Source organism: Bubalus bubalis, chromosome 9 (genome assembly GCF_019923935.1).
Source record: "Bubalus bubalis isolate 160015118507 breed Murrah chromosome 9, NDDB_SH_1, whole genome shotgun sequence".
NCBI classification, from domain to species: Eukaryota; Metazoa; Chordata; class Mammalia; order Artiodactyla; family Bovidae; genus Bubalus; species Bubalus bubalis.
The window spans coordinates 90,938,673-90,959,735 of record NC_059165.1 but is presented as its reverse complement, the minus strand read 5'-3'; the positions used below and the strand labels follow the sequence as shown (position 1 = coordinate 90,959,735).

The 21,063-nt window shown below is 54.9% G+C and overlaps 1 protein-coding gene across 5 annotated transcripts in view; it reads left to right on the top strand.

Annotated features, from left to right (window-relative positions):
* Positions 1-753: 753 nt before the first annotated feature.
* Positions 754-21,063, top strand: part of PIP5K1C (phosphatidylinositol-4-phosphate 5-kinase type 1 gamma) — a 50,232-nt gene continuing 29,922 nt past the window's right edge. For 2 of the 5 annotated variants that reach the window (XM_025293190.3, XM_044947928.2), the window contains exon 1: positions 756-959. In XM_025293190.3, coding sequence (XP_025148975.1) covers positions 866-959 — 94 coding nt within the window. In that variant the 5' untranslated portion in view covers positions 756-865. Of the gene's footprint in view, positions 960-21,063 lie in introns of all 5 variants that reach the window. The other 3 variants (XM_044947927.2, XM_006047887.4, XM_044947929.2) reach the window with 3 other exon arrangements.

Genomic DNA, 21,063 nt, shown 5'->3' with positions numbered 1-21,063 from the left:
GGGAAGCCTGGAGTGCTGCAGTCCATGGGGTTGCAAAGAGTTGGACACAACTGAGCAACTGAACTAAATTGAATGGGGATATAATAGTAGTTTTAAAAAAAGGAAACAGGGACTTCTCTGGTGGTCCAGTGGCTAAGACCCCATGGTCCCAATGCAGGGGGCCCGGGTTTGATCCGTGGTCAGGGAACTAGATCCCACACGCCTCAACTAAGACACAATACAGCCAAATACATAAATAAATAAATTTTTTTTAATTAAAAAAATAAAAATCAGGTCTCTGACTTTGGGGGATATTGCATAGCACTGAGCTCGACACTTAAGAATGTTGTTATTATTATGTATAACTAATTTTTACCACATTACAAATACACGTTATGTATCATAAATATCTTATTGTACTTATTAATATTACTTGTCATACTATATCACTATTTAATAATGTTAATATATCAAGCAACCCACTCCAGTATTCTTGCCTGGGATAATTTCACGGACGGAGGAGCCTAGCGGGCTACAGTCCATGCTGTCATAGAATCGCACACGACTGAGAGACTGAGCACTACGGCAGTATTGGCAGAAATGGCGCTGCTCTTCCATTCTCTGGGCGCGTGAGGGCGCTCGTGGAGCTCCCGGGGACTCTGACGCATGCAGGCCCCGCCCCCGAGTCCCTATTGGCGATGCGCGAAGTGCGCGATGGCGCAGCGCCTGGCCCCGCCCAGGGCCCGCCCCTCGCTCCCTGGCCCGGCCCCCTCCCTCCGCTCTCCAGCCGGCGGCGGTTGTTGTTCAGCGGCGGCGGCCGCAGCTCGGGTCGCAGCCTCCGGCCGCCCGGCCGCCCGCCAGCCCGCCGGCGGGTCCGCGCGCGGCCATGGAGCTGGAGGTGCCGGACGAGGCGGAGAGCGCCGAAGCCGGGGCCGTGACCTCAGAGGCGGCCTGGGCGGCGGAGAGCGGCGCGACAGCAGGTAACGGTTCCGGACCTTCCTCCCCTCCCCGCTCTCCGAATGGACCCGCCTGACCCCCCTGCCGGGGCCCAGTGGACCCGTCCGAGCGCTGGAGGGGCGTCGGGACCCGCTGCAGGAGGGCCGGAACGTTCCACTCGGGGGCGCTCGCGGGGGGGATGGAACGCCCCACTCCGGGGCCAGGGGACGTGTCGTCTGGGGCCCGAGGGAGGACGGAACACCCCGCCTCGGTTGCTCAGGCGTGGCGCCGCCCATTTCTGGGGTCCTTGGGGAGGCTGTGGGTCTGGGGGCGGGGGTGGGTGCAGGGCCCCATTCTGGGAGGCTGTGGGTGGAGCAGCCCCGGTTGGAGGCGCGCGGGGAAGATGGGTCCTCACCTCTGGGCGGGGGGAGGCGACCCCCGTTTAGGACGCGCCATGGGTGAGTGGGTGCCCCGCCTGCCTCCTGCTGAGGGCGCTGGGGGACGACATCCCACCCGGTCTTGTGAGGGGGCTGCTCTACGCGTGGGATTGTGGAGTAGCCCCGTTCCGGTGAGGAGCCCTGCCTCCAAAGGGTGATGCGGACCCTCTGCTTCCGGCCGCCCACCTTGCTAGTGTCAGCTCCCGGGCCTCACCTCTTGCCCTGCAAGCGGTCACCCTCTGGGCCCATCTTACTGGTCGTGAAGGGCAGGGGCTGCTGTGGTGGAAATGGGGGGTCTCGAAGGCCAGCCGGGTCAGCCTCCTGACTACCTTATCATTCTTTGTGGAATTCACCAGACCAGGTTTTTAGTTCACTGGCCGTTCTTTCCCTTCCTGGGCCTCGGTTTACTTGCTCTAACAGGAGGGGGCTAGGGGTTGACATCTCCAGACACCTTCAGTGCCAGGGCTCTGCAAGCAGGTGGGGAACAGGAGAGCCCCCAGCCTTTTCCCTGGATGTTGAGAGGGGGCTGCCGTGGCTCTGTAGGGGGTACTGCTTTCCCCTGCCCCTCTCCTGGGCCTGTATCCCTCGCCCTTCCCTAGAGCAGGTTTGGGGAGGGAGGCGGCCTCACCCAGCCCTGCGGGCTCCAGGCCGAGCCCAGTCCCTGCCTGGAGGGGCCGGTTCCTTCTTGGTCCAAATTTCAGGCTCCAAGTACGAAGTTTCCGGATCAGCAGAATTCTCCATTTCCCCCTCCCTCCCCCCGAGGCAGCCCTCGCTGGCGAGTCCCTGTGGACGCCCACCTGGGGCACCCATCCTCCTCCTCCCCCGGGCCTCCCGAAGCTTCCGTGGCAGGCGGGAGATACTGCGCTGCCCGGGAGTTGGGAGAAATGTCTGGAGGAATAGCAGGAGCAGGGAGCAATCTCCATCCCGCTCCAACCCAGCCCGGTCTCCGGAGCACTCCCACCGCTCCCCTTCCTGCTACCATCTGGAGCTGCATGGTGGATGACCCCGTTCAGCTCCACCATCCGGCCCCCACGCCCTGCTTCTTTGCTGGCAGCGATGCTGTGGCTCGCCAGCACCAGACAGTGGAGGGGCCTGGCTGAAGTCCCTTCTCAGCCCCCTGACCTCCACCAGCAGTCCTCTGCCCTATATGGGCAGAGACAAAACAGCCTAGGACGCAGTGACCACAGGAAAGCCACACAGCAAACGTCTGTCTTATCAGGGGCTAGGTGATGGGGTCAGATAAAGTTCAGGCCCTGGCTGTGGTTGGGTCTGAACCCAGGGACTTGACCAGTGAGACCCCTCCCCCCGACCCCCGCCTGTCCCCAAACCCGCAGAAACCCCACTCCCACAGCTGATGGCTTATTTCACTCACTGTAGGGTCAACAGCTCCCTCTCCTCTGCTGAACCCATTTCTGTTAAGTTTGGGGAACAACTGTCCACGCCTTTCCTGCAGCTCACACAGATGCGTAAACACACAGCTGGGGCTGCTCATTCACCAGGGCGTTTGGAGGGTACCCTCACACCTTGGCGCCAGTGACAGTTGGGGCTGGAAAATTCTTTGTTGTGGGGACACCATCCTGGACACTGTCGGGGGAGGAGCACTCACTTGATGCCAGGAGCCCCCCAGTCGTGATGACCACAGACCTCCTCCCCCGATATCACCCGTATTCCCTGGAGACGCAGCCACCAAAGGTGAGGCCTGCTGTACTTCCCTTATCATTCTGTGCCTTGCTGGCTTTTTTATCCACAATATGATCCCCCCCCCGACTCTCCGTCCCCACGTTGGTGTCAGTTCTTTTCAGAGAAAGAGAATACAGTGCTGTGATTGAGAGGGTGGAAACTAGCTTGCCTGAGTTCCACTCAGGTGCTCTGTGACCTCCAAGGTCAAATGCCTTGATCTCTCTGAGCCTCAGTGTCCCCATCTGTAAAATGGGTCCACGCCGCCAGCAGTACCTGAATTAGCGCATCAGCAAGTGGAGAGTGCTTGGGGAACTTTAGCAACAGCCCACGCTGGTCAGGCCTTACTGACTCAGGGCCTCCTGGTGGGGGGCGGTTGGGTGGTGTCTGGAGCGGGCTTTGTTGTCACAGCCATACTGCAGTAAACACCCTTGGACGTGGCCTGGCGCTGTGGTGCTTTCAGCTCTAGAGGTTGGAGTCCCTGCCTCTGAGTGGCTGGGTCAGGGGCAAGCAGGTTGACGCTTGGGGGCTTTGTGAAGAGTCTCGGCAGGGCTGAGAGAGCCTGGCTGTCTGTGTGCCCACAGCCTTGCTGGCTCCGCTCCGGATGTTATCGGTCTTGGTCTCTGGGGCCAATCTGATGGGAGTTAAATGGTGGTGTTTAGAATCTGGTTACTTTAAACACCTGGGTTCCCAAGGCCTGGTCCAGGGAAGGCCTGATAGGGTTCTCTACTGGCTCTTGGGGGCTGTGTGGGATGTCTGGCTCCAGCAAGGATCTCAGGGAGGGCTGGGCCCTGTGGGGGCCCATGAGCTACCTGTGGGCTTCAGCTGTGCTGTGGTCTGGTGCTTCTGAGCTATTTCCCTCCTGCCCTTCTTGCTTCCATGATATTTCAGAACAGTCAGCTTCGTCCCACAGACCCCCAACCCCTTCCCACGTCTAACTTGGTGGCAGATTTTGTTGGCTTTGCCTCCAAATGGACTGAAAATCAACCCACTTCCCCCCACCCCTCTGCCTCCGCCTGGTTTAGCCCCATCCTCATGGCTGGCCTGATCTGTCTCTTCCTGTGTTCCCTGCCACTCAACTCCAGAAGGCTCTGCCCCTCCTCTGCCACAGCCCTCCAGGGTCCCACATCTCTGGGGAAAAAGCACAGATCTTCCCCAAGGCCATGCATGTCCTGCCCTCCCCTCTTTCCTCTTTCCCCTTCTCTCACTCTGTAAAAGATCCCCAGGCCTCCACCCTGCTCCTCCAGCACACCAGACCCAGTCCTGCCCCAGGGCCTTTGCACCTGCTGTGCCTTCTGCCTGGGATGCTTGTCCTCCATATCCCTGTCTTTGCTTCTGGAGCTCTTCCAAGTTTTTGCTATGACATCTCCCCTTGGGCTTCCCCTGATGGTTGAGGGGCCTGAAGGAGGGGCAGGAAGCCAGCAACGGCCCAGGCAAAGGCCTGAGTGGCTTGAAGAGCAGTGGGGGCCATCATGGCTGGGCAGATGGGGCCTCCTCATGAGGCTTCCTCTGCAGCTGCGGGTGGATGGTAACCTGGGGCTGTGGCCGCCCTTGTCCCCTCACTGACTCAGCTACAGCCTTTGGAGGCAGAAGGGTCCCAGTTCTAATCCCACCCTGGCCCCTTTCTAGTGACGTGATGTCTGGCACTTGGTTGGCACACTCAGTCCCTTCTGTAAAGCAGCCTCGGGAGCTAGACCATCTTTGCCAGCTGGGGACCCTCTTCCTTGGTTTCTCCATCTGTGAAATGGGCAGATGACTGTGCCTTTCTTGGAGGGCTGGGCCAGGCGGATTGGCCTGTAGAGCCCTGGTAGGATGGAAGGGGACCTGCTCAAGGGACCACTTCCCTCAGAACCTGGATGGGTGGGGCCCATGTCCAACTGGGCTCATGGGGTCATGTGGTTATCTCTCGCCCTGTGCCTGGTTGTGGCCTGTTGGACATTCGTGGAGGCTGGCTGGGGGTGGGGGTCAGGTACCAGGGCTCCCTCACCCTCAGGTTGGTGGGGGTTAGGATGCCATGGCAAGCAGGTGAGACCAGGGGTCGTAGACTGAGGCCTGAGTCCATCCCACCTGCCGGTTTTTGTCTGTCGCGTCTCGTTGGTGCTTGGCCATGCCCTGTCACTTGCCTGTCGTCCACAGGGAATCCAGCTACAGCGACAGAGCTGAGTGTTGAGATGGGCTCGTGGCCTGTGAAGTCGGGGACACTTGCTGACTGGTGCTCTATGGAAGATGCCTGCCAACCCCTGAGTCAGGCCACGCCAGCTCCAAGGGAGCTGTGAGGGTAGTGAAAGGGGCCTTATGGCCCCAAGGGGTGACCAAGACCTGCTGCCTTAGAGCTGTCAGGGAACAGGTGACCCGAGGGAGAAATAGGAGCCATGTCAAGCATGTAGGCAGGAGATCAGCTGTGCAAAGGCCCTGAGGCAGGAATGAGCGTGGTGGGGACCCAGCCTCACTCGGGTTCTGGTCTGAGTCCAGTTAATGGTGCTGGCAGGTGTAAGCAGGGTGGTAAGTCACACTCCAGAGTGATCACACTTGGGCTGCTTGGTAGGGAGAGGGCGATGGGGCCAGGGGCCTGGACGGGGGTCTTGTGGGGGTGGAGAAAGATGAGGGAGTCTGCACCCTGGAGTTGATGAGGGCAGATAGGGAAGGGCCCAAGAAGGAGCAGGTCTGGGGGTCCAGGCTCTGGCAGGCTTGTGCTGATGGGGGAAGGAAGGGTCTGGTGGGCTTCCCGGGATTCCCGACGCAAGTGGAGGCCCATGGGACCTTGGGTGGGGCGGCCTGTGGCTTGGCCTGACTTACTCTTGCCTGGGCCGAGGACTGTGTACCTCTCTCTACCTCGCAAGGTGAGGACAGTGGGGTCCCAAAGATTTGGTAGGGCAGGAAGAGGTGGGACCCACCTCCCCTGGCAGCACTCATTAAGTGACAGCATTTACCAGCCTGGGGGCTGAGGATCAAGAGCTTCTGGACTCCAGGCCCCCGTGTTTCCCCAGCCTGCCGCCCCGGCCCAGCCCCAGCCATGTCACCACTCATAACAGTCCAGGTCAGAACCCTGCTGGGAATTTCCAGGCTGCTGCCAGTTGGCTGCGGGGCTTGAGGTGGGACCGCCCACATTGGGGATTACTGACTTGGGGATTAGTTGAGGGGCCCCTGCACTAATTAGGCACCACCAGGCCGCCTGGACAGGTTAGGGTCCAACCTGAGGAACCAGATGCCAGAGCCAGCAGGAGGGCATCTGGGGACCTGGCGTCTGGCTCTGACCCAGGAAAGGGATCCCAGCATTAGTCATAGTCGCGCCTCACTCAATCACACACTCATCGTGTCCATATGTGGGCCTTGATCCTGGGGGCCAGGGATGTCCTTGAAAGTTTGAGGCTGTGGGATGCAGGGCAGGTGTTCGTGTACACGTGGGTGCTGAAGAGTGGCTGGGCCAGGCACTGGAGCCAGCCCAAATGAGACAGTGTGGTCCCTGTGTGGGGGGGTGGGGGGGGGGGGTTGCCAGTGGGGTGCATGCAGACAGTAAGTAAAGGAGGAAAAGAGGTATAATGCTGCCAAGGGGAAGAGAAGAGCAGAGAAAGGGAGAGAAAGGACAGGGGTGTGTACTATGGAGTGTGGAGAGGGGCTTCCAGCACGTGCAAAGGCCCTGGGGCAGACCATGTTGGAGGAACATAGAGGAGGCTTGTGTGTCTGGAGCAGAATGGGGAGGGGAGGTCAGGGAGGGGATGGGGCAGGTTGTGCAGGACCTGGGGGAGGACATGGGCTTTTACCCCAGGGAGTTGGGAGCCCTGGAGGGCTGTGGGCAGAGGAGGGGCGGGCCCTGACTTTGCTCACAGACTAAGCCACAGTGGGAGACAGAATGTGGGGAGGGAGGAGGGGGTGGGGTACCAGGGCAGAGGGGACTGTGCAGGTCATGGTGTGTGGGGCTGGGGCTCAGGTGGAGGCAGGAGTGATTCAGAGTAGATTTTAGAAGCCAGGTTGACAGGACTGATTGAAGGGTTGAGCATGGAGGAGCAAGAGACAGAGGGGAGTAGGGGGTGACTCCCATGTTGTGACCTGCGCCCCAGAAAGACAAGCTGCCTCGTCTAAGGTGGCAGACGGGGTGAGAGCAGGTGTGGGGGATGGTCGGGTACAGTGTTAGTGTGAGACACAGAGAAGTGCTTGAGGGCAGAAGACCCAGTCTGGAGCCCGGGGGTGGTGGGCAGGTGGCTTTGGGGTGGGGAGGTGGGGGCGAGGCAGGGCCAGGGCCTCCCTGTGTAGAGTGATGACCAGGCAGCTGAAGTCCCTGTTTGGAGACACGTCTTAGCGCCTCTGGTAGGACATGGCCTTTCCAACCTCTGACCACTGGAGGGAAGGTGACCAGGGAGTGGGCGCAGAGGATTTGGGGTCCCAGCAGCCCCGGGAGGCTCATGGGGGAAGCAGGATTCAGGCTTGCCTTCCTCTCGGGGTCCCGTGAGGATTAGATGAGCCAGCCCACAGGAACTGTCCAGGACAGGGCCCAGCCCTGGAGGTTGGTGGCCCAGGGGGCACCTACCAGGGCAGAAATCTGAGTGGGCTGTCTCTTGGGTCCTTCTGCCACCAGCCAGGGGCTGGGATGGATGTGGAAAGAGCAGGGGCCTTTATCGGGGTGTCCTCAGGATAGGAGGGACGATCAGGGTCAGCACCCTGAGCCAGCTTAGGGTTGACTGGTTTGATGGCGGTGGCTCTGGGATGTGGGGTGGGCCCTGACTGGGCCAGGCCTGGCCTGGCCGGGGGTGGTTAGGGTGGGGCCCCTGGGCTTGTGTGTGAGCAGGATGAGGAGGGGGAGGGTGTGAACCATGGTGGCTTGGTTTGCACAGCACACATGTGCTCATGGGCAAGTTGTTTGTGATTTGGGAGTTGGCTGACTCAAGGAGGGACGGTCCCCAGGTCTGCAGGACCCCCAAGATGTTGGAGCATCGTTAAGATGCATGTGGTTAACCCCAGGTGAACTGTTCTGAGCTCCCTCCAGCAAGGGTGAGAGCGCTGCACCTCGTCCATTTCTTCCGTCTGTGCTGAACTTACACACAAGGGGATGTTTTGATGTAGTTGCAACTTGTATATATATCTCTCTCATACTAATACATATCAAAATTGAGTCAGAGAAAACATGAGTCAGAGAGAAAGGTTTTCACGTATTGTTTCATCTTAATGTTTCATCTTCATTTTGTTGAAAATGTATCCTGGGACTTCTCTTGTGGTCCAATGGTTACGATGCTGCACTTTCATTGCAAGGAGTGCAGGTTCGATCCTTGGTCAGGGAACTAAGATCCCATATGCCAAGTGGCATGGCCATAAAATAGGAAAAAAAAAAAAATGTTTCCCTGCAAAAGGAGCAAAAAAACCTGAGATAAAGGGGCCTACCCACCGAGGTCAAAGATAAGAGAGTTCTTGATACCTCTGACCATAAAGAGAGTTCTCGGGCCTCTCTGCATCCTGTCTTGATTCCATACTCACAGACCCTTTTTCCCCACTCACTCCACTCCTGCATTCCATCCTGCACATCTCAGGACTCTTAACTCACTTTCTGGGAACTGCGTATCAATTGCATCGTGTGTTTCCCATTTTCAAAGTACATATCAGTCTTTTATTTATTGATCTGTAGGAGCTTTTTATATATTATGGAAGGTTTATTTATTTTTTAAATCCATGATACAAGTAAGTGCAAGAAGCGTCTCCCCATCTTCTCTTACAGTGATTATTGATGCCGGGCAGATATTTTGTTTTCATGTGGTCACATTTATCATTGTCTCTCTTTCTATGGTTTCTCACGTTGGTGAGTGTGTCATTTGTGCTGAGGTTACCGTTAAATTCCTCTAGTGCTTCTATAATTTTACTTTTTCCCCTTGATGTTTAAATTCCTGTTAGATTTGGAGTTTATCCCGGCATGAGATGTGCGAGGGTTTAATTGAGCAGAGTGCTCCCGGGCAGTTCTGGGTCATCCCAGCCCCTCTTCTGGATAATCTGCTTTCCTCACGCTGGCAAATGTCACCTCGATCACAGGCCAGACTCCGGCGAGTGGCTGGTCTATTTCTGGACTTTTATTCGATTCCCCTCATCTGCCTCTGCCTTCATGCAGAAGTCATGCCTTCAGCTACAAGTAATAACACGTTTACCAGGAGAAAAGCTGCAGTGAGACCTGCAGTTGGTGGAAAGTGAGCATTTGTTTCTGTCTCAACCCTGCATCTCTGCAGAGGCAATGACTGTCTTTCTGGGTATATTATTATCCTTTCAGCATTTTACTTTGAAAACTTTGAAACCTTCACAGGGTTCTGGGGACATTCTGGCGACACCCACATTCCCTCTGCCATGAAGTCCAGGGGAAGGAGGACACGCAGGGCTGGGCTCCCTAGGGCTCTGTCACCCAGGGTCACGACTGATCCCCACGCGGCCTGGTCTGACGCCAGCTGTTGATTCAGTCAGAAATGCAGAAAGCCCGGCGCTAAAGAGACCCCACGCCTTACCCTTGTCTGTGGTCTGAGGGCTGAGCCCAGCAGGCAGGGCATCACCTCACTGGGCACGTGGGGAGCATCCTAGGAGCTCGCTGATCCGCATGTACCTGGGAGTGAACGTGTGAGTTACAGGTACATTCCAACCACTAGGTAGACCTGCACATGGGGAATCTGTGAGTAAGGAGGACGGAGGAGGCCGGGCTGTGTGTCCCATGAACAAAGGCTCCCTGAGCCCAGCGCAGGGTCACGTGGAGGAAATGGAACATGGGACAGGATTCAGTTCCATGAATTAACTCAGGCCGTCCTGCGTGGTAACATCTGCTTCCTCCCTGGGACTCCATCCAGGGTCACACTCAGCATTTGGGGTCAGTGGGACCCTCTGAGGGCCCCTCTGTGACCCTAACCTCAGATGACCGCCCATACCCTGCCACCTGTGGAGCCACCGGGCATGTGCCTGGTGACCCTGCCCTCCTTCAGGGAAGGGAACCTGTCCTCCGCCTGCTCCTCCAGGAGGCCCACTTGATTTCCCTGGCCAAGGCCGCTCCCACTGCCCTTAGGCCTTTCACGTGCTGGCCATGTGGTGACCATCCACTACCCTGTGGGTCATCTCTGCCTGAGCTGCAGGCCCTGAACTCTGGCAGCAGACCTGTGCTTGGTCCCGATGGCTGTTCTGCTGTCTGTGGCACCAGGAGTGAAGGTTCTGGAACCTTCTTTCTCTCAGGGCCCGCAGAGTCCTGGACGAACACCCCTGCCCCTGCCCCCTTTGCCATCCCCGGCCCTGTCCTGTGCAAGGCTTCCTGTTTACCACTCTGGAGATGCTCGCTCCGTGCACTGAGACGGGGGGGTTGCGGTGTGGGCTGCTGGTCAAGACTTGGCCCCCACCTGCATGCTCCCCTCCAGCCGCCAAACCCTGTCTGCTGTTCCTGGAGAGCGTCCCATCCCCTCGCCACAGGGCCTTTGCATGTGCTGCCCACTGCATCCTCCCCAGCCCCCCTTAGAAGTCAGCACTCATGATTTTTCTCTTCTGTGAAGCTGCCGTGTGTTTCTGGCACAAAACACAGATCTGGCTCCACCCTCAGGCCCACCCCAGGCACCTCTCTCACCAGCACCCCCCATCTCCCATGCCCTCCACCCCCGCCCACAATGCAGGGACCCTGGGTTCAATCCCTGGTCAGGGAACTAGATCCCACATGCCGCAGCTAAGATCTGGCACAACTGAATAAATAAATATTGTAAAAATACTTCATTGCTTAAAAACTCTACTGGCTACTTGAGCCTTTAGAAAGTAGTAATCATTTTGCAGTGGTACTGTCAAAGATCACTTACGACAGATCACTGTACCAAGCATAGTAGTGATGAGGTTTGACACGTGAGAATTAACAGAATGTGACTCAGAGACTTGAAGGGAGCAAATGCTGTTGGGTGAACGACGTTGGCACACCTGCCCAATGCAGGGCGCCCGCAGACGTGCAGTGTGAGAAGCACGCGGTGTTTGCCCCGCGCAGTGAGGCAAGATTGGGCTGCAGACCTGTCTGCACCTAGGCGTTTTCCTAAACACTTTTTTTTGGGTAACAGCTTTGTTGAGATAGAATTCACATGCCACTGGGTTTACCTATTCAAAGTGTGTAATTCAGTGGTTTCACTATATTCACAGAGTTGTGCGGCCATCACCACAGTCGATTTTAGAGCACTTTCATCACCCCAAAAGGAAACCCATCCCCATGAGCAGTCACCCTCCATCCCCTCCCCAGCCCCTGACCACCAGGAACCCACTCTCTGTGTCTGCGGATCGGCCTGCTCTGCACTTTTCCCGTCAGTGGAGTCACACCCTGTGTGTCCTTCCGTGTCTGCTTCTCTCACTGAGCACCGTGTTCTCAGGATCTGCCCATGTGGTAGCAAGTGTCAGGGCTTCTCTCCTTCTCGAGGCCAAGTGACGCTCCCAGGTGTGGAGGGACAACCTGTGTTCATCCACCCGTCCGTGGGCATTCGGGCTGTTTGCACCTCTCGGCCCGTGTGGCTCCATGTACAGCCCTTATGTGGACACGGGTCCTCGTGTCTCTTGGGCGGACACCCAGCCTTGGGGCTGCTGGGTCCGATGGAAACTCCGGTTACCCTTCTGAGGAGACAGCGCCCTGTCCCCACTCAGCTGCACCTGTCCCCACCCCATCCTCATCGTGGGGTGGGGCTGGCGCGCACCATGGTCTCCAGGTGTGTTTCCCTGACGGTCGGTGAACATCTCTTGCCTGTTGGCCATTTATGTTTCCTTTTTGGAGAAATGTCTGTTCAAATCCTTTGCTTCTTTTCTTTTTTCTTTACTTCTTTTTTTCTTTTAAGTGTTTTTTTTTTTTGGTTTTTTTTTTTTTTTTTGATGTGGACTATTTTAAAGTCTTCCTTGAATTTGTTGCAACGTGGTTTCTGTTTTATGGTTTGGTGCCTTGGCCATATGGTATGTAGAATCTTAGTTCCCCGGCCAGGGATCAAACCCACACCCCCTGCATTGGAAGGCGAAGTCTTAACCACCAGGCGCCACCGGGAAAGTCCCTGCTTGTCTTCCAGTTGGGTTGGTTTTCATTTCATCGCTGAATTTAGACCTTCTTTCTATGGTCTCGACAGGAGCGCCTCCTTGGGCAGATGATCCACAGTGCTCCCTCCTGTTCTGTAGGTGGTCCTCTCACCTCCGCAGTGGTGCCTATGGAAGCACAGATGTATTTCATTGTGACCAGGCCCCATTTCTCTCTTTTCCTTGGCTGCTGGTGGTGTAGCCGAGAAATCCCTGCCTGACCTGGGGTCATGAGGATTGACCTTGTTTTCCTCTGAGGGTTTTATGGCCTTAGCCCTCGCATTCGTTTAGGCTTGTGATGCGTTTGAGTTAATTTTGTGTTGCTGTGAGCGGGACCCCAGTGTCTCCTCTTGTCCAGTTGTCTTGGTGCCCTTATCTCCTGGTCTCCGGTCACTGGGGGGCCAGGACAGATCCCAGTCTGGGAAGAGCTGCAAGTGGACGCTAATCACCAACCACTCATGGGTCCTGCAGTGACAGATGTGGCAGGGCCTGCCCCCTCCCTGCCCTCACCTCTTGTCGCTCACTCTGTTCCGGCCTCAACAGCCTCTGGCTGACCCCCGGCTCCGCAGTCCCAGTCCTGCCTCAGGACCTTGGTGCTGGCTTCTCCTGCTGCTGGGAGGCTGTGCTGCTCTCAGATGGCTGGTTCCTTCCCAGTTCTTCTGTGGATGCGGTTGTGGCTCAGGCTGGAGTCTGCTGTCTGATGTCAAATGCGTCCTCCTCTCTTGGTCCTGAGTGGCCTCTGGTGAGTGACCTGGCCTCTCCGGGCCTCGACCTCCACATCTGCTGCGTGGACGTGATGATAGCGCCAGTCCTGTGGGCTGATGGGCAGTTTCAGTGAATCAGCAGCGCTGGCTTCATCGCACGGCCACGCTCAGCAGTAACTGTTCCTGGGCCCTCGTCCTGTTGCTCCGGCTGCTCCCCGCGGTGACCAGCAGGCCAGAGCTGGAGGCCCACACGGCAGGCTGTACCCCGAGGCTCCTGCCCCTCTCTGCGCCAAGCCTGCCTGCCCTGGCCCAAGACCTTGACATGATTCCTGGGGTCACCACCAGGGAGAGAGGGTGGGTGCTGGTGTCTATGGTGGTGCCAGGTACCTGCTCGTGGGCTGCAGGAGATGTGACTGCTACCCACTAAGGGAGCAGCTGCTGGAGGAGCAGTGGTACAGGAGAAGGTCTAAACCAGGCAGGGTGTGACTTATGATCAGCGGCAGGGAGTGGTGTCAGGGGCCAACTCCAGCCAGTGGTCAGGGAAGGCCTCTCTGAGGAGGTGCCATTTGATCCAGGCCTGATCCGTGAGCTGGGGCAGAGTGTTCCACACAGAGGAGAAGCATGTGCAAAGACCCTGGGGCAGGACTGTGCCTGGCACGTGTGGGGAACAGTGAGGGGGCCGTGTGGTGGGAACACAGGGAATAAGGGCAGGAGGAGGAGGGGGGTGAGGGCCGGAGGACCCACCATGTGGACTGCTCTCCGTCTGCTCTTCCCCTTTGTCCTCCAGGGGCCATGTGGAGACCAGGCAGCACCCATTAGTTACTGCCGTGTAACATTATCCCAGAGCGTCATGGCTTAAAACAGCAAGAAACACCTGTCATCTCATGCTTTCTGTGGGTCGGGAATCCGAGGGTGGCTTAGCACCACACCTCGTGGCTCCATCTCTTATGAGGTCGCAGTGAGGCTGTGGGCCAGGCGGGAGGAGCTGCCCCCAGGATGGAGCCTCCATTCCCTCATGTGTAAAATGGGACGCTCCTAACACCAGATGGTCAACACTGAAATCAGATTGATTATATTCTTTGCAGCCAAAGATGGAGAAGTTCTGTTCTATACAGTCAGCAAAAACAAGGCCGGGAGCTGACTGTGGCTCAGATCATGAACTCCTTATTGCCAAATTCAGACTTAAATTGAAGAAAGTAGGGAAAACCACTAGACCATTCAGGTATGACCTAAATCAAATCCTTTATGATTATACAGTGGAAGTGAGAAATAGATTTAAGGGACTAGATCTGATAGAGTGCCTGATGAAGTATGGACAGAGGTTCGTGATATTGTACAGGAGACAGGTATCAAGACCATCCCCATGAAAAAGAAATGCAAAAAAGCAAAATAGCTGTCTGTGGAGGCCTTACAAATAGCTGTGAAAAGAAGAGAAGGGAAAAGCAAAGGAGAAAGGGAAAGATATAAGCATCTGAATGCAGAGTTCCAAAGAATAGCAAGGAGAGATAAGAAAGCTTTCCTCAGCGATCAATGCAAAGAAATAGAGGAAAACAGAATGGGAAAGACTAGAGATCTGTTCAAGAAAATTAGAGATACCAAGGGAACATTTTGTGCAAAGATGGGCTCGATAAAGGACAGAAATGGTATGGACCTAACAGAAGCAGAAGATATTAAGAAGAGATGGCAAGAATACACAGAAGAACTGTACAAAAAAGATCTTCACGACCAAGATAACCTCGACGGTGTGATCACTCACCTAGAGCCAGACATCCTGGAATGTGAAGTCAAGTGGGCCTTAGAAAGCATCACTACGAACAAAGCTAGTAGAGGTGATGGAATTCCAGTTGAGCTATTTCAAATCCTAAAAGATGATGCTGTGAAAGTGCTGCACTCAATATGCCAGCAAAGTTGGAAAACTCAGCAGTGGCCACAGGACTGGAAAAGGTTGGTTTTCATTCCAATCCCAAAGAAAGGCAATGCCAAAGAATGCTCAAACTACCGCACAATTGCACTCATCTCACACGCTAGTAAAGTAATGCTCAAAATTCTCCAAGCCAGGCTTCAGCAATACGTGAACCGTGAACTTCCTGATGTTCATGCTGGTTTTAGAAAAGGCAGAGGAACCAGAGATCAAATTGCCAACATCCGCTGGATCATGGAAAAAGCAAGAGAGTCCCAGAAAAACATCTATTTCTGCTTTATTGACTATGCCAAAGCCTTTGACTGTGTGGATCACAATAAACTGTGGAAAATTCTGAAAGAGATGGGAATACCAGACCACCTGACCTGCCTCTTGAGAAACCTGTATGCAGGTCAGGAAGCAAGAGTTAGAACTGGACATGGAACAACAGACTGGTTCCAAATAGGAAAAGGAGTACGACAAGGCTGTATATTGTCACCCCGCTTATTTAACTTCTATGCAAAGTATATCATGAGAAACGCTGGGCTGAAAGAAGCACAAGCTGGAATCAAGGTTGGGAGGAGAAATATCAATAACCTCAGATATGCAGATGACACCACCTTTATGGCAAAAAATGAAGAGGAACTAAAAAGCCTCTTGATGAAAGTGAAAGAGGAGAGTGAAAAAATTGGCTTAAAGCTCAACATTCAGAAAACGAAGATCATGGCATCCGGTCCCATCACTTCATGGGAAATAGATGGGGAAACAGTGGAAACAGTGTCAGACTTTATTTTGGGGGGCTCCAAAATCACTGCAGATGGTGACTGCAGCCATGAAATTAAAAGACGCTTACTCCTTAGAAGAAAAGTTATAACCAACCTAGATAGCATATTCAAAAGCAGAGACATTACTTTGCCAAAAAAGGCAATCAAGGCTATGGTTTTTCCAGTGGTCATGTATGGATATGAGAGTTGGACTGTGAAGAAAGCTGAGTGCCGAAGAATTGATGCTTTTGAACTGTGGTGTTGGAGAAGACTCTTGAGAGTCCCTTGGACTGCAAGGAGATCCAACCAGTCCATTCTAAAGGAGATCAGCCCTGGGATTTCTTTGGAAGGAATGATGCTAAAGCTGAAACTCCAGTACTTTGGCCACCTCATGCGAAGAGTTGACTCATTGGAAAAGACTCTGATGCTGGGAGGGATTGAGGGCAGGAGGAGAAGGGGACGACAGAGGATGAGATGGCTGGATGGCATACCAACTGATGGATGTGAGTGTGAGTGAACTCCGGGAATTGGTGATGGACAGGGAGGCCTGGCGTGCTGCGATTCATGGGGTCGCAAAGAGTCGGACACGACTGAGCAAATGAACTGAACTGAACCCCTGTCTCATCAAATGGGGCTGTGTGGTCACCTTGGCTCAAGGGACCTCAAAGTGCAGGAGTCCCTTTGACACCCCTGGAGCCCAGCCAGGCATTGGGGACCTGGCTCAGCTGCCGACTTGCCAAGGACTTTGGGCGGGTTGAGGCCCTTGGATTCTGGAAGCCCCCTGGGAAGTGGAGCCTGGGACTGAATGTGAAAACAGCCCCACCTGGCTGGTAGCACCACCCCGCCAGTGACCAGGGGTTTCCAGCCGCGGCCCCCACCTCACCCTGAAGGCCTTGTCTGCTGGAAACCAGTATGGCATGTGTCGTCTGGTGCAGTGTGTGTCGCCCAGCGCGGGCTGCCGGAAAGTAAAAATACATCTGGGAGGAAAACTGGGCCAGGAAGCCTTGTACACCAGCCCTGAGACAGCACGTGGCCCTCCACTGGGCGCCTGCAGGGTGAGTGGAGCGCTATCCCTGGGCACTCTGGCAACTGTCCTCCAGTCTGGCCCCTGTCTGCTGTCCGCCTCCTGAGCACTGGGCCCTGTGCCTTGGTTTCCCCTGGGGAGCCCCTGCCCACCACCCCAGGCAGGGTGCTGCAGCCCTAGGTGAGCAGGACCAGGCCCCACTGGGTCAGAGCCTCCCTTCCCTGGGACTTTGCAGGGGACAAGAGGAAGGGGCAGCTGGTCCACCCCTGGGCCCAGGCGTCTGTTGGGGGGTCAGCACCAAGGACAGCAGTGCTGCACTGGGGAGACAGAGCCCAGGGAGGCTTGAAGCCCATCACCACGACCTCTTTGGTCTTGCTGGGTTGCAGACCTTTTTTGTGAGGAGCTGGGTGGTCTGTGTGGGAGCCGACGCAGCTGTGATTGTGAATGAGCGGGAGGGGCCATGCGCCAGTAAAACCTTGTAACAACTGCGGTGAGTTTGGTCCATGGGGCAGGTTGCTGGCTCTTGATTTACATCAACAAATATTCTTCCCCCCACACTCACCTTGTTTCTTCAAGGAGCATCCATCGTGTTTCTGTCTCGACTCACATCCGAATACCCCTTCTCTGAGCCCAGTTTCTTCCTCTAATAGGAGAAACTACCAGGATGTTGCTTGGACAGGCTGGGCTGGAAGCACCACAGTCCGTGGCCGTACTGGCTTCCAGCCCTTCATCTGATGTCCAGCTTGAGGGAACATGTTGGAGACACTTGGGGGCTGCATTCCCACCGCTCTTCCCCGAGGCTCCTGACAGGGCGTACTCTCAGCCTCCTCCATGCAGCCCTTCTGGGTTTCTCACTCAGCCGATACTCACTGAGGTCCACACCATGCCCAGCCCTGGGCGGGTGCCGAGGCATCCAGGACAGGAAGTGGAGCTTTTGGTGGAGTTGGGAGGGCAGTGGGGGCAGGATTGTGGTGTGTTATGCAGAGGGAGTGATCCAGGCCACCAGGGGAGGATAGAGCTGGGGCTGCTGCGGCCCCAGGACAGGCGTGGGGAAGGTTAGCTCTGCCCAGGTGTGAACCAGACACAGCTTCCCTCTTCTTAGCGCTGCATCACAGGGGTGGAGCCATGCCCTACCTGGTGATGGTGTGGGCCCAGTGGAAGACCTCGCACAACCAGGCACATCTGCCCAGCGCAGAGCAAGTCGCTCATCAAACCCCCCAGGCCCTGGGGCTTGCTGGCTGCGCAACCTCAGTCGGGCTATGTGGCTCTGACCCCGTTATCTGGAAACTGGACACCAGAACCTCCTCCACCCGCCGCACCCCCTCTCTCCCCTGCTCCAGCCTCGGGGTAGCTCTCAATGCAGCCAGTAGTGACTTTGCAGCCTTTGAAGTCACCGCGCCAATGGGCCTCAGCCTCTCCAGCTGTAAAGTGGGTTGAATGGCAGTTATCTCCTGGAGGTGGTGAGAGGGTTGGAGACTTGGCTGGATAGACCCTAACCTGGGGAGGCTGTGTGTGTGTGTGTGTGTGTGTGTGTGTACATGCTGTAGCCTTTCATTACAATGCACTTCAAACAGAAGACAAAACAGACTGGATAGTACAAGTAAGTGCATTTTTATCACGAAATATTTTAAATACCAGAGAGTAATATCATAAGCAGCCACATCCAGGTTCTGCCTCCTGTCCCACACATCTTTATATGTGCTCCAGTCTCCCCCCAGCACTGCCTGTGTCAAGTAGGTCATCCCCTGGGTGCCATCCTGGGCGCTGCAGGGTGCTGGGCACACCTCGGCCCCATCCACTGGATGCCAGGAGCCCCCAGTCATGACGATCACAGACGTCCCCAGACATTGCGCAGTGTCCCCTGGGGGCAGGATCACCAGGGTGAGAACCGCCTTTAGGGCACTCCCCTCACCCAGACCCCTGGGTGGCCTTTGCTGGGTCTCCTCTAACCTGTCACAGAAAATGTTTGCTGACTCCTGACTTAAGGGAGAAACAAAGATTTGTTTAACCTGTATAGTAACACATTGGTGTCTTTTATATTATTCTGAATTTTCCTGGGCACTTAAACTCTTTTCTTACTAAACATCAGGCAAGGAGCCAGTTCCCTCTGGAGTATTTTATCCCTAAAGCAGGACCCTGGACATAGGGGATGCCCACTGAGTTTGTTAGGTGTGCTCATGTATGTCCGCTGCTGCTCACTGCTCACTGGGATCACTCACATTTGTGGGCAGAACCTCAAAAAATATTTCTTTCCAGAGTTTGAAAACACCTGACATGAAAGGTCAAAATTCACCTTTAATGTGGAGGAAAAATATTTTATTAAGAACATTTTCAGTTGTATGGAAAAGTTGAAAGAATTGGAGAGTGGACAGTCACTCATTACCACTCAGATCCTACAATGGACGTTTTGCTGTGTTTATCTGTCGAGCACCTGCCATCACTCATCCATTACTCTCTCCATCTAACCTTTTGAATGCATTTCAGAGCTGCAGACATCAGCACACTCCCCTGGAAACACTTCAACATGTGTTTCATTAACTAGACTTTGATATTTTCCAGCATGTTCTGGGTGTTCATGTTCTTGGTGATGTTAACTACTCTGATCACCCATTAACTTTAGACTTCTTAGCCTTCCCTGTCGTTAGTTCTGGTGGTAAAAGTATGAGATAACAACAAAAATATGAACGTTCTTTATTCTGTCACTGTGTGATATTTACCCCAGATTCATACCTATTCAGTGTCACACCAGGTGTGACCCTGGGGAAGGAAAGATTAGCAGCTCCCTGATAATGTCTGTTAATCAGAGAGGTCGGAGCCAACAGATAAAAATTAACTCAAGTGTGAAACCAGGGACAGGCATGCGTATAAGAATAAGAGCAGGTGGTGGTCCAAAGGGCAGAAACTCCGCATCTGCTTGCAATATGACTGCAGGTGAGTTACTGGTATCTGTCTGGCCACATTGCTCTGCTCCACTTAATTCAGTGCTTCATTATGATGGTTCTGTTAGATTTAGATTTTGTAAAAAAAAAATTTTTATCTTTTCAAGTTTCATTCCTTTTCTTTTTTCTTATTTTATTGCATTGGCTGGTTCTCCCACTGAAGTGGTAGCCCTCACAGCTGCACTCTGTCTTGTGGTTGATGTTAATGTGCTTACTGTTTGTACTTTTTTCTTCTTTTTTGGCTACATTACATGGCTTGTGGGATCTTAGTTCCTTGGCCGGGGATTGCACCCATGCCCCTGCAGTGGAAGTGTGGAATCCTAACCATGGGACCACCAGGGAAATCACCTGCTTGTTTTTAAATAAAGGTTGTTCCTGTCCCCCAGCTGGATGCTACAGGCTGCCTCCCAGTATATATAATCCCAGTCGTGACGACTACAGACATCCCAGGAGACAGGCAGTGAGACTGTCTACACACGGTGGAAACCCCCATCCCTACTTCCCCCACCCCCAGTTTCCTCTAGTTTCTTAATAGCTTTTTCAACATGACTTTTTTGTTGAATTTTATGGAATGCTGTTCTGGATTCTGAGATATGATCATAAAGTTTTTACCTCTGACTTGGGATCACTTCCTAAATTTCTCCAAACCCTTGCTTCCTTCTGTAAAATGGTGGTAAAGAAATGAGATCACTTAAGTCAGATGGTGTCTGGCTCAGGTGCTCACGGGCGCCCTCTGGCTGCTGTGGGAGGAGCAGACCGTGAAGGGCAAGAATATGGATCCAGGCGAGTGAGCATGCTGGCCTTGTCTGTGTAGATTTGCTCATTTTCCAAGAAACCCAGGTTTATCTCCAAAACATTGTGACTTTGAAAGTTGACTCAACTCGCACTGACCCTTTACCGCCAGAAAGAAAGCCCAGGGAGGGGTTCCCGGTGGCATAACTGGAGGATATAGTCACCGAGCTTGGGGCTGTGGAGTGGGCGGGTGGGGGGCCTGAGTTCACACCTCTGCCTGTCGCTTTCCTATGGGGACCACCAGCTTCCAGGTCCCCATGCAGACCGGGGAGGCCAGTCCCTGTGTCACCCAGTTGGCGTGGAGTGAGGGGACGAGTTGGGGGCGCTGTCGGACAGGGCCCGCACAGTGGGGAGTGTGGTGCTGGCTGTTACCCTGTCGCTGCCATCATAAACGCCTTGTGTGGGGGTTTCCACCGTGTGTAGACAGTCTCACTGCCTGTCTCCTGGGACGTCTGCAGTCATCACGACTGGGATTATATATACTGGGAGGGAGCCCCTAGCATCCAGTTGGGCAGCCAATGTGGCTCCACATCCACAACACCCCAGATGCCCCACAGAGTGGCCCTCCCCTCATGTCTGCAGTGCTGGGGGCCTGGGTCAGCGAATGGGCCTTTGGGGCGCCCGGAGCCCCGCACTCTTCGCGCCCTGTGCAGCACACTGAGGAGAGGCTGGGCTCGCAGAGTGTCGCAGCTCAGCTGACAGCCTGAGAGCTGCGGTGGGGTCCCCGTGCTTCTGTCGGGACTGATTGCAGTGTACAGAGGCTGCAAGAGCAGCAGCAAAACCTTGAGCTTGCTCTTGTGTGTCTTCCCCTCTCCAGTGGCTGTTGTTTACCGTGTTATGTGGACATCTCCATCCAAGATGGGTCAGAAATAGGACAAGTTGGCCCTTCC